Source organism: Hippocampus comes, unplaced genomic scaffold, assembly GCF_001891065.2.
Source record: "Hippocampus comes isolate QL1 unplaced genomic scaffold, H_comes_QL1_v1.1 scaffold59, whole genome shotgun sequence".
NCBI classification, from domain to species: domain Eukaryota; kingdom Metazoa; phylum Chordata; class Actinopteri; order Syngnathiformes; family Syngnathidae; genus Hippocampus; species Hippocampus comes.
In genome coordinates, this window is record NW_017805406.1 from 767121 (window position 1) to 779305 (window position 12185).

The window sequence follows — 12185 nt, forward strand, 5'->3', positions numbered from 1 at the left end:
AGTCGAAAAAAACGACATAGGGTGGTAAGGCGTTTTTGGCACGAATAAAACAACATAGTATAGTATGCCGTTTTTAGCCGAAAAAAACGACCATGTATAGTAAGGCGTTATTAGCTGAAAAAAACGACCATGTATAGTAAGGCGTTTTTAGCAGAAAAAAACGACCATGTATAGTAAGGCGTTTTTAGCAGAAAAAAACGACCATGTATAGTAAGGCGTTTTTCGCTGAAAAAAACGACCATGTATTGTAAGGCGTTTTTAGCTGAAAAAAACCACCATGTATAGTAAGGCGTTTTTAGCCGAAAAAAACGACCATGTATTGTAAGGCGTTTTTTGCCGGAAAAAACGTCCATGTATAGTAAGGCGTTTTTAGCTGAAAAAAACCACCATGTATAGTAAGGCGTTTTTAGCCGAAAAAAACGACCATGTATAGTAAGCCGTTTTTTGCCGAAAAAAACGACCATGTACAACAAGGCGTTTTTAGCCAAAAAAAACGACCATGTATAGTGAGGCGTTTTTAGCTGAAAAAAACGACCATATAGTAAGGCGTTTTTAGCTGAAAAAAACGACCATGTATAGTCAGGTGTTTTTTGCCGAAAAAAAACGACCATGTATAGTAAGGCGTTTTTAGCCGAAAAAAATGACCATCTATAGTAAGGCATTTTTCGCCGGAAAAAACGACCATGTATCGTAAGGCGTTTTTAGCTGAAAATTTTTAGCCGAAAAAAATGACCACCTTTAATAAGGCGTTTTTAGCCGAAAAAAACGACCTGTATCGTCAGGCATTTTTACCCCCCCAAAAAAACGACCATTTAAATGAAGGCGTTTTTTTTTTGGCCAAAAAAAAACAACCATGTATATAGTAAGGCGTTTTTTGCCCAAAAAAACGACCATGTATCGTCAGGCGTTTTAGCACAAAAAACAACCATGTAAAGTAAGGCGTTTTTAACTGAAAAAAACGACCATGTAATGGAAGGCGTTTTTTACAGCCAAAATCCGTGAGCCAGATGCAATCATCAAAAGAGCCACATCTGGCTCGCGAGCCATCGTTTCCCGAATCCTGTTCTGAAGCCTCAGTGCGACCTTTCACATAGCTGCAAAACAGCAAGCCTGTAACTCATTATACGAAACAGAGGGATAGCCATAAATAATATGCTCATACAATTGGGTAGTATCCCAGAATGCATTTGGCAGCAAACACCCTTGGATAGACTGCCAATGTTTGATCACACACGCTTATCAATAAGCATTTAGTCCTTCTCTGCCTCACACATGCACGTTTGGGATGGGTTTGTTCACGCAACGCAGTTACATTTACCGCCGTCCGCGGGAATGAATGAAAATCGCCGAGGGAGAGTTCATTCATTGTCATTGCCGAGAAAATACCACAAATGTGAGGTGTGTCAGAAAAGTTCCAGTACTGGTCTCACAATTGCTATCTTTCCAAACTAATAAATTGTTTCCTTCAAAACAATCTCCTTGGGAGTATAATGGACCTTTTGAGCCTTTTTTTGCTACACGTTCATGCACTCCAGGAAGGATTCTTCAAGTGCAGACAACTTTCACCTCTTCTCTGCACTGAATGAAGCACAGGTTCAAAGGCATGGCCAACGGTGAAGGGAAAATGTCATTTTTCATAGTTTGGGGACAGAAATATGTTTTATGAAATTAGTCTTGGAGCTTTTGAAATACATTTCGTATGGGATTTGAAATGGATTGTTGCCGTACTTAAAACAATGCTACACCAAGCAAAATTATTTTCACAGGTGTAGTCCTCCTCACAACAACCGATTTATGAATCCGTAGTGGAATAAAAAATACGAACTCGGATGCATAGCAACAATAAATTTCCACCGGGTAATCTGTGACCGGCAGGCATTGAGTGCATGGGTGTGCCGCCAGGTGCGATGAGTAAAGAGACTGAAGGTCCGTGAATGTCCATTTTTAACATGTTTATCATCCCTTTCTTCAAACGTCAGGGTAACTTTTACTGGACGAAAGATATTCTTAGAACGCGCAGGCGCGCACACACACACACACACACACACACACACACACACACACACACACACACACACACACACACACACACGCGCACCTGTTGCTTTTGACGTCCCGCTTAAATGTGTCGTAGTAGCAACACGCACAAGGGAAGACTAGTTCCAGACAAGAAGCCAACCAACGACGTTGTCTCTGTCACGTGAAATTTGTCAAATTATTCACGCAATTATAGTATTGTCGTCCAAAATTATGACTTAACAAATGCAATTGGAAACGTTGTTGATTTGAATTTTGTCGTTAAAAGTCCAAAGCCCAAACTTCTCTGAAGTTGTTTAATACTTGAAAGGCATTTTACCTATGAATATAATTTATGACTGAGTAGTCTTTAATTTCAAAAAGGTATTGTTAGTCCCTGTGTCAGGAGACGAATCCGAAAGCAAGTAGAAATTCAAAGGCTCATTTGTTATCCTTTGTCGCCCTCTACAGTCACACTCCCGAAACAGCAACATTTAAAAACATTTAAACTTCCGCATTCTCGGAAATGTTTTACGAACGTTGCTTGCTGCTTCATTTTGCATCACCACCGCCCTCAAAAAAAAAACAAAAAAAAACCAAGCTTCTCTTCCTCAAATCTATAGGGCGTCACATTGATCTGTCAGTGTAGTTTCTACATCTAGTTAAAGCTGTCCATGTCACGCCAAAGAAAATACACAGATTTGTATGAGAAACATGACTTTAATGTTCCAATAAACCATTGAATTGTCAAATAAGGTGAATCATTTACTGGTGGTACCAACGGTTTACCCAAAGGGCATTGCTGAACATATCTGAGCTTTCCGCCAAAACAAAAAAAGCTAGCTTAAATCCTGCCTGCCAGCAACCATTGTTTTGTTGAACCGTTTAAAAACTGACAAGCAAATACTTACAAGGCTCTACTCTACCTAGCGGTAAGCCTAGCAGTGACCACATACGGGGAGGCTCAGGAGAAGATAAGCGCAAGTAAATATAGCAGTTGTGTGTAATCCACTTTTTCATGATCCAGTGCACTCATGCTATGACGGTGGAGGAAGAGAGTGGACATCCATATTTGTAGTTTGTTCCCCAGAATGGATTTATTCAATTTGGGACCACACAAACCTAGTGAACAACAGGAGGTATCATACTTGTTGAAGGAATGACACTGGTAAAGAGGGTGGTGTGGAACGTTTAAAATCAAGATGCACAACGCACAGCCATTACCCATAACTAAGTGGAGAGGACACTAGTTTTGTTCCCATAAATAAGGCAGAATGCTGAGTCCATAAGAAATGGAAAGTTATTACATTTAGCCAAATTGGACAGTGAGGTGACAAGGTGACATTTTTTTAGAGGACCTTCTTCAGCTCATCGTACAACACCAGCACAAAAGCGCCACCCATGCCTCGCAGCACGTTGGACCACGCGCCTTTGAAGAAGGCCTTGCCGCCCTCGTCGCGGGCGATCTTACGCCAGCAGTCGATGGTGCCACTGTACATGATGTCGGCTGAGGGAGACACGAGAAGGAAACGTTAAGTCGGGCCACGTGGGATCAACTTTAAAACACACTGAATCTTCATTGGCTCACCTCCTTTGCGTCCAGACTGCATCATCATACGTCTACGGACAGTGTCGAAGGGGTAGGAGGTCAGGCCGGCGACAGCCGTCACAGACTGGGCGATCATCCAGCTCACCAGGATGTGAGTGTTCTTGGGGTCAGGCAACATACCTGTAAATAACACACACGTAAATCACGGAGCTTTAAAAAAAAAAAAAGGGGGGGGGAGGGGTGACAAAGTAGTGCCTACCCTTAGCAGTGTCGTAGATGCCAAAGTATGCAGCCCTGTAGATGATGATCCCCTGCACGGACACGTTGAAACCCTGATACAAGCCCCGCAGGCCGTCGGACCTAAAGATCTTGACCAGGCAGTCGCCCAGACCATTGAACTCCCTCTCGGCGCCGGCCTTTCCGACGTCTGCGGCCAGACGGGTACGGGCGAAGTCGAGGGGGTACACGAAGCACAGGGAAGTGGCTCCGGCGGCACCGCCCGACGCCAGGTTGCCGGCAAAGTACCTCCAGAACTGAGCGCGCTTGTCCACGCCATCCAGAAAGATCTTCTTGTACTTGTCCTTGAAGGCGAAGTTGAGGGCCTGGGTGGGGAAATACCTGATGACATTGGCAAGGTTACCTCTCCAAAAGGAGAGGAAGCCCTGCTCCTTGGGGATACGGACGACACAGTCGACTATTCCCTTATACTGCTTATCTGCTGTGATCTGCTTGCTGGCATGTTGCACCTGGAATGAGGATGGAGGGAAAAAAAGAAATCAGTTATGTAAGAGTAAAGCCAATTAAGCAAGAAGAACGTGACACGACAAGGTTGTGACCTTGGTACCCATTAAATCGCAATGTTTAACACTTTTCAAATAATGACTCGCCGCTATCAGCTCGATGGCAAATTAAGGCGGCATGCGGCTGGAATTTAAAGTGCAGATAAGGGTAAACTGTATGAGGCTCAATATACACTAATGAGCGAAAATGTTTGATAGTGGCTCGAGAAAACAAAAATGGGTAAATAAAATGAGGTAAAACTTGTCCACCCGGTCGTAAGAGTAACAGACAGAGAACTATAAGACATCCCACAAGACGCCTTCCACGTTAGCTTACGGTAGGCTGTCGGTTGAAATACAATAGACTATAAAATGCACAAATGTCCCACCAACGCGAGGGTCAACCAAATATCGTGAGTTTAATGAGTCATTTCGTTATATGGACGTTCGTACATGGTGTCCCGATGCCGCTTGAGAGTGTTTGTCCTTTGTTAGCAACACCGGCTAAGGTTAACGCGGAGGGAGGCTAGCATTAGCAGCCGGCTCGTGTAGGTCATTCCCAATCCCGTGATGACCTTACATCCTTTAACCGCAACTCTCGCCATCCAGGCACTTAAAACACACCACACCGACGGGAAAGTGCTTTACTCGAGACAAAGTCCGGGTTGTCAACCCTATATTAGCGAAAAACGCTCTCTGCCGCATTTAGCAAATTGGCACAAGCTAGGAAGCTAACGAGCGAGCGTCACAAAACTGCTTTTTTTCCGGAAGACGTTTTTTACCTGAAGGAGAAGTTTGACTCTCTCGATGGGTGCGACGGCTGTTTTGGAGATGGCGGCGGAGATGCCACCAGCCAAAAAGTCCTTGGCGAAAGAGATTGCTGCCTCACTCATGGTGCGATGTTCTTGATGTGCCTTTCAGATAACCAGTATAATGCGGATTTCCCCCGTTGCCCTTTACGGCTGTGGCCTGCACCGACGAAATGGCCGATTGGAAAGCCGCGTTGCGGATTTATCCAGGCGATAACTCGCGATACGACGCGAGAAGTGCACGTGACGTCACACACAATACTTCAGACGTACGTCCTCCTACACTGGATGTCTCCTGGAGACGATTAAACCAGATGCCTCATTGAGCTAATGAATCGTTGGTGCCGTACGTCAGCGCGTTTGCCATACTGGATGTGGCATTTTAGTCGTTACAAAGTGCTGCTCACGAAACAAAAAAAAAAAAACAACAATTAAAATACTAATGTTATCCCAAAAGGAACGAAATAAATAGATAAAATACCCTTCTCTAACTAAAATTTACAAACGCAATGGTACCCCCTACAAGCAGGAACGAGAGATGAGACGCTCCACTTTTCCACATCCAACATGGTGGCTCCATCAACATACAACGCGATGCTCAAGTTAGCATCTATGTTCGCATCTATTTTCTACTATTCGTCAATAGACCAGATACGGTTCCCCTGCTGTACAATACATTGTCTCATTTATTAACACAGGCATGCTTTTTGTTGCATGCTTTTTTTTAAATGGTCATTTGTTATACGCATGTGCCATGCTTTTTTTAATATGGCCATTTAAGATTAAGATATCCTTTATTTGTCCCACACTGGGGAAATTTACAGTCTAGTTTTAGTTGAAATCCATTTTCTATCCAGCGAGTCTACACAGTTCAGTAATCCAGTTATCAGTAAAGTTGTTACTGTAAGTGTCGTGTGTTTGCTTACGACATTTGACAGCATTAGGTTACTGAATGTCAGAGAGGTGTCACCTTCACAGTGTTCTTGAGTACCACGCTACTGTCATGTCTGCACACACGCTGGAAAGCAAGTCAGGGACATTATGTTTTCAAGCGTGTCATTTTTTAGAAACAGACAGTGGTACGAAATTATCAGAATCCCAACAACACTGTACAAATGACGCAGTATACATTTTTTTTGTGAAATGACAAAACATTCGAACATATTTATGAATGTAGGCTTGTAACATCAACAAAATGTTCAAATGATGCATGCACTGTACAATTCTACTTATGTTCAAAAGGGGCTCCATGTGATCGACTCCTGACGTGCCTGTACAGTCAGTTTCTTTGGACCGAATAGGGTTCCTCACCCTACGATTGACTACTGATATTCGAATTGTAGTTAGAAATCTACTGGTTACAAATTAAGATATTTATTGACACAATTGAGTACTTCATGACCACGACGTAATAATTACCCCCCCCCCCGCCCCCCCGTCTTTCCATAGGTTGAATGACATGAGCTCCAAAAATTATCGTCACGAGTCGGGAGGCCACATATATTCTGAATCCTGCAGTCCCCTGGTGTAATGCAAAACATTGGCCACCTGAGGGCAGTGCTGCGATATCATAGAATCGCACTAGTCTCAAGGAGATTAGCCATTTGAATGCAGCGTATTAAATAAGTGTGGTTTTGTGCGAACAAAAGTGGACGCGAGATGTCATAATGGCGTGACATAAATTTTCATTTAGGTGGAGACGTGTTTTTTTTTAATTTAGTATTTTTTTTTTATAATTTTTCTTTTTTTTACCCGCTGCCACTCAACTATCCAGTTCAACAAGATATGCACGGGGCGTTCAAATGTCTCTACGTTCAAAAGTAATCACCGTGAAGTCACACGCTAATCTACAATTACTCTTGTTTTTCAATGACAAGTGATTCCAGACCAGAGAAATACGACAGATCGCGCAATGAAGAAATATGCAGGCTTTTGTTTTCTTTTAACCACATGTGACATATGTTAAACTGCATTTCTGCTGCAATGGGATCCGCCATCTAAATCTGTTAGGAGTGTTTATTGGGCTCAGCCTTTGATAAACTATGATGCCATTCCAACAGGCTGCACAATCATTGTCTTCTTTGGTGAGCAAAATGAAAAATAAGTCAATATTTACAGCGCTGCGCAATTCTCTTCGCGTGTCATTCGGTGATGACAAAAAGCACACCAACCCACAGGCTAGCTGCAGCAGTTGGAAAAGTGAAGATTTCACAGTCCCAATCCTGCTAAGGGCTGATATGAAAGCACCGCAGTCTGCAGGGTCCGCAATGGTCTCGCAGCGACGCAGGCAGGACCGGGAACAGGTTTCATTCACGTTTAACATTTAATATCACCCACCAGAGTTGTTTATAAAGAGACGAACATCTCTTTAAGACCATGACAAGACTAAGACCGTATTTCTAAAACCTAGTTACTTAGTACCAAATAATGAGGGTGCACATAATTCAATGATTTGTTTTATCTTTGTGCAGAACCTTTGGTACAACTCCAACATTTTGATGTTATTATGTGAGTTCGTGTATGTCCTTCCTCAAATTGTTGGTTAAAAGATGAAGACGTTACGATTAAGGAGCTTCACCACTAGGCGGCGCTACGACACTCATTGTACTTTCATAAATGGCAGACTGGGACAAAAAAGAAAATGAAAATTAACTCATTCACTGCCAGCCCAGTTAAAATAATCAATCGGTGACTTCGATGGCCATCAATGGCGGTGAATCAATACACTTTTTTTTCCTCCCCAAAGCATTTACCGTACATTTTTATTCTTAGCAGCCTGCTTGCAAAAGAAAAAAAAACCCTCATCTGAATAAGAAGATACTGTAAATGTGAAATAAAATCGAATTTAAATATTAAAAGATGCTTTGATGGTGTGTCAGAGGGATGCGGCAGCTATGGAAAAGGCTCGAATGGCAGCTAACTCCTCAACCAACTTCAACATAGTTCCTTGGCGCGAGATGACACCAAAGCAATACTTGAATCAGACACGGCTTTAACCTGAGCGCAAAATCAGCGAGTAGGTTAGTTTTTCAGCGATTGATTCCATATTATATTATATTGTGACTCACTAAGCCTGTCTTCAACCCAAGCATTTCTAGTTGTATAATTGTAAAACCAGAAGGTAAATATGTCTTTCAGATCTACTCTCCACTTCGCTGACATTGAGCATCCCCAGCTGTCCATCTTGCCATGTCCGCACGCACAGCTGTTCCCCCCCGGGAAACATTCGCGGCAACTCTTGGGATTATTCCTCCTTTTCCAGGGGCCAATCACGTGACCCCTATAATAACAGGAGACGCGAGCTTTGCCTCGTCCCACTTCGGCGAGCGGACAACTGTGGAGCCACACATATGAGAACTTGCGAGCGGAGCACAGGGACCTCTTTTGGACATTTCCATCAATCAAAGCGTGGACGTAAGAGACGCGGATGGAGCAGCAAAGATCGCGAGAACTTGCGCGCCGCCACCAGTAGCGCGCACGCTACGTCGCTACTCGCTCGGTCGCGCTCGCGGTGTTGCTGTTGGTCAACTTTTGTGCATCTCTTACCTGGCCGTCCGATCAAGCGAGTGCGCGTACGGGACGCGTCGTCATCGTCATCTTCACAGGACGGGAGGCTCGCATGTGGAAGCAGCAGACGCTTGACAGTCTTCCTCTTCAAAAGTATCCCATGTCGGCGCACAGGATGATGTTCATCGGACTCCTGCTTCAGGTTTTCTCCCACGGTAAGCACCTTTAGATACATTTGAAAAATAATCACATTTCGGGGAAATGTTTGCTTCCCATGCAGTGTGCGGTATGTTATTCGAAAGGAATTAGGAAAACACAGTATATGCACGTGATTGCAACTATGAGTGAAGTAATGAATGGATATGTTAATTTAAAAAAACAGGGACGAGAACACCGCTTCCCTGTTCATTAAATCCATTCATGAAGTTGTGTTTGTGAAAGTGACATCCATCTATCTATCTATATTTGTTCACAAAGCACATTATGCAATATCTGTTTTGGATCTGGCAAAGTGTCAAAAAAAATCATTTGAAGAGAATTAGGAAATGTGGCTACCGTAGAGTTAATGCCCGCAATATCTATTTTGGATCTGGCAAAGTGTTAAAAAAAAATCATTTGAAAAGAATTAGGAAATGTGGCTACCGTAGAGTTAATGCCAAAATTGCAACCGTGTACACCGTGAGTGCTTTTATGACGAGAGAGTAATTAAGAACTGCTGCTATCTGCATTTTTGTAAATGCATCATGTGAATGCGGTTGGTGAAAAATGCTTTTAAAGGAACAGCGTGGGGGGGTGAGAGGGTGGGGGTTGGGGGGCGTAAAGGGAAAAGGGAAGCATTTGTCAAGAGTAAAAATTGACTGTCTCACACATGCTAACACAATTGGTCAAGAAAAATGAAGGCTATTTAATCACATCTAGCCTGATAGCTATTTATCTGTATTCCACCTAATATATGCACTTCCGCAGCCGTCCAGGTTGGAGTGGAACCTTTCGGCTGACAAAATGCTCCCATGAAGCCCATTTGCAATTAATATCCGTGGTAGCAGAGTTTACATGTGGATGACATCATGGGTCCACTTCTTTCTTCTTTTCTTTGGACCTGTTCCAAAAGGGAATGACAGGGTGGAGGGATGGTGGCCATGCAGCACATATTGATTGGTCTCTCCCACATCATGGAGACATCTCACTTATCTGGTGTTCCCCTTTAAGAGGAGGTTTTTTACTTCCCATTAGCACACGTGTAAATCAGGACATGGATACAGAACGTGTGCATTAGATGGTGATTGCCGAGAGGATTTCATATGATGTCAGAAATTGCAGGATTCGCCACTTAATGGCAGTAAAATAAGAGACCGCTTTATGACACGTCATCAATCGGGGCACTTGGCTTGATTAAACTGGACAAATACTCCGGGATGAAATGTCATGAAAAAAAAAAGTGACTGCAATTTCTAGTTGCGACATGAAGTAAATTTGGATGATTTTTCTTCTGTTGCGCCATCGATGGGAAAAATACGGATTCGAATCATCAAGTCGGTAAAATTGTGGCTGAAAAGCAGCCCTGCAGTGGAGCATACATGCCTGTTGATTTGCAATTTTCATACAAGAAAAAAAATTGCTTTATGGATCATCTTCATTGCTCAAGGCGATCAGACTCATTAATTTGATGAGGTTGTGTGTGTGTGTATGTGTGTGTGTTGTCCTCAGGCTGCGCATCCACATACCATCTTAATGTCCACATCTCCATCTCATAATGTGACTTTATTGACCAGATGATCAGATACAATTTGACGGACAGGAGGGACAATTGAATCGCTTTGCGGATAATGTCGTGTCAGGCCGCTAATAAGATTATTTCGGAAAGCCCGCTCCTGCTTTATAGCGTAGGCAGCTTTTTTTTTTTTTTTCTAGAACCTTCATCCTGGGTGTCATCAAGGTAAGCAAATAGGAAATTGAACTGATATTATGTTTGAACTTGACAATTTTCTACCATTCTGAGTGTCATTTGCAGAAACACGTGGTGGACATACTGCGTTTTTTTTTTTTTTTTTTTTTGGAGGGGGTGGGGAGTCTTTGCCAAAATTCCAAAGCAATTCAGATTAGCCTTATGGCCAATGCATTTTATTTATTTATTTTTTAAATATATGAGTCAACGGTCAAAATGCCACATCATTATTGTGTTCAAAGGCTCTTTCAAGCAGCGTTTCGACTGTGATCCCTTCCAGCCCAAATGCAAATTGTCAGCGATAGACTTTCATGCCTACTTTTAAAAAGAAATCATCTGATTTGAAATATTCCTTCACAGGTATTAGAGAAAAACAGTCGAAGAGATGGAGCGGTGAAATCACATTTCATGCAATGTTATTTTTAGATTGGAATACATTTGGCCGTGCACAACTCTGTCACCTTAACAAAGGCGGCGTGGCGCTTTAGAGGGAGTCTTTCCCAAAATGTCTGTCACCGCTGACAAGCCACAGAGCCGCGGGCGAAAGCTCGCCAAAGTCGTCATTAAAGTGTCTGTTCAAGATCGAAGGAGGAGGAGGAGGAGGAGGAGGATCGCACCTGTCGGTGCGCAGCAGATGCAGCCTTTGCTTTTCTGCCCTCTGGAAACACCGTTCCACTTTCCCCCGTTGCGGCAAGCCTCGATTCTACGCAGTAGGGAAAGCACACATTGTACGCACTCGAAATTGGGTACCGTTTGCATGAATTGTTTTCTTTTTAAGTCGTCACGGAAAGATACGTTCGAAAAGATGCGAGTGTCGGGCAAATCGATAGGAAGCCAGTCGACTTTGACCCCTGCGCTGCAAAGCCCTCGTGGATTTAGTCACGTGACCGGAGGTGCGAAATGGAATGCGACTGTTTTAGTTCTTCATTGACGCCGCCGCCCTGAATTTCCCCGAGCGCGTTTCGTCGCGTCAAGTTCCATACGCCGCTCAAGTCGTTTTTATGAGTGAGTGTTTAACACGCGACTTCTTGAGCGTCGCGACAAGGCCGCCCACTGTTCTCGTTGTGCTCTTCTTGTCTCTTTCCGAAACGCGGGGCCTGCAACTCGGTTGTGTTTTGGCCGACTGCACACAAAGATTGAACTGGCAACACGCCCACTGGACATCACCAAGATGAGAGAAAATAAAAGGATGGCTCATCATTTCAAGCATCCGATGTCATAAAAAGATCATTTGGATTATAATGCTTGTATCGAGAAAAGTAAATTGCCAAACGCAGCTTTGTGGATGACGGAGTTATTTAATTGAACCGCCACTGCTAAAGCGGGGCAAATGTGATTATTTTACCTCACTTGCCACAAAGTTAGCAAAGACATTTTGTTCTTCAAAAGAATATCCTGAGCAATTAGTCCATGCGGTATGCTAAGAGTGATTTTTTTTTTTCCCCCAGCAGAGCAGCGAAAAACTGCGACACACCCTCGGAATCATCGTTATTATATTTTTCAGATGATCCCACTGGAATGGATGGCACAGCTATAGGGGGAGCACACGAATGATCAGGGGCTGGGGTGGGGTCGGGGGG

General features: G+C 43.4%; 2 protein-coding genes across 2 annotated transcripts in view; one reads left to right on the top strand and one right to left on the bottom strand.

The window, feature by feature from the left end:
* Positions 1 to 2716: 2716 nt before the first annotated feature.
* si:dkey-251i10.1 (ADP/ATP translocase 2) lies at positions 2717 to 5350 on the bottom strand. Its single transcript, XM_019873555.1, has 4 exons — positions 5127 to 5350; positions 3825 to 4311; positions 3605 to 3745; positions 2717 to 3523 (listed from the first exon to the last, which is right to left on the bottom strand). Exons 1-4 carry the CDS (start codon positions 5235 to 5237, stop codon positions 3366 to 3368), a joined length of 897 nt encoding a protein of 298 aa, XP_019729114.1. The 5' UTR covers positions 5238 to 5350; the 3' UTR covers positions 2717 to 3365.
* Positions 5351 to 8014: 2664 nt separating this feature from the next.
* Positions 8015 to 12185, top strand: part of LOC109518005 (GDNF family receptor alpha-4-like) — a 22410-nt gene continuing 18239 nt past the window's right edge. The window contains exon 1 of the mRNA XM_019873588.1: positions 8015 to 8875. Within this exon, the coding sequence (XP_019729147.1) occupies positions 8773 to 8875 (103 nt within the window). The 5' untranslated portion in view covers positions 8015 to 8772. The remainder of the gene's footprint in view (positions 8876 to 12185) is intronic.

What these genes read in the sequence shown, in the direction of transcription:
- si:dkey-251i10.1 (XM_019873555.1), bottom strand. Translation starts at nt 5,237, where the DNA reads ATGAGTGAGGCAGCAATCTCTTTCGCCAAGGACTTTTTGGCTGGTGGC. An exon ending in GAGTCAAACTTCTCCTTCAG is followed by an intron (nt 4,312 to 5,126) that starts GTAAAAAACGTC and finishes TCCTCATTCCAG; the next exon opens with GTGCAACATGCCAGCAAGCA. An exon ending in CATCTACGACACTGCTAAGG is followed by an intron (nt 3,746 to 3,824) that starts GTAGGCACTACT and finishes TGTTATTTACAG; the next exon opens with GTATGTTGCCTGACCCCAAG.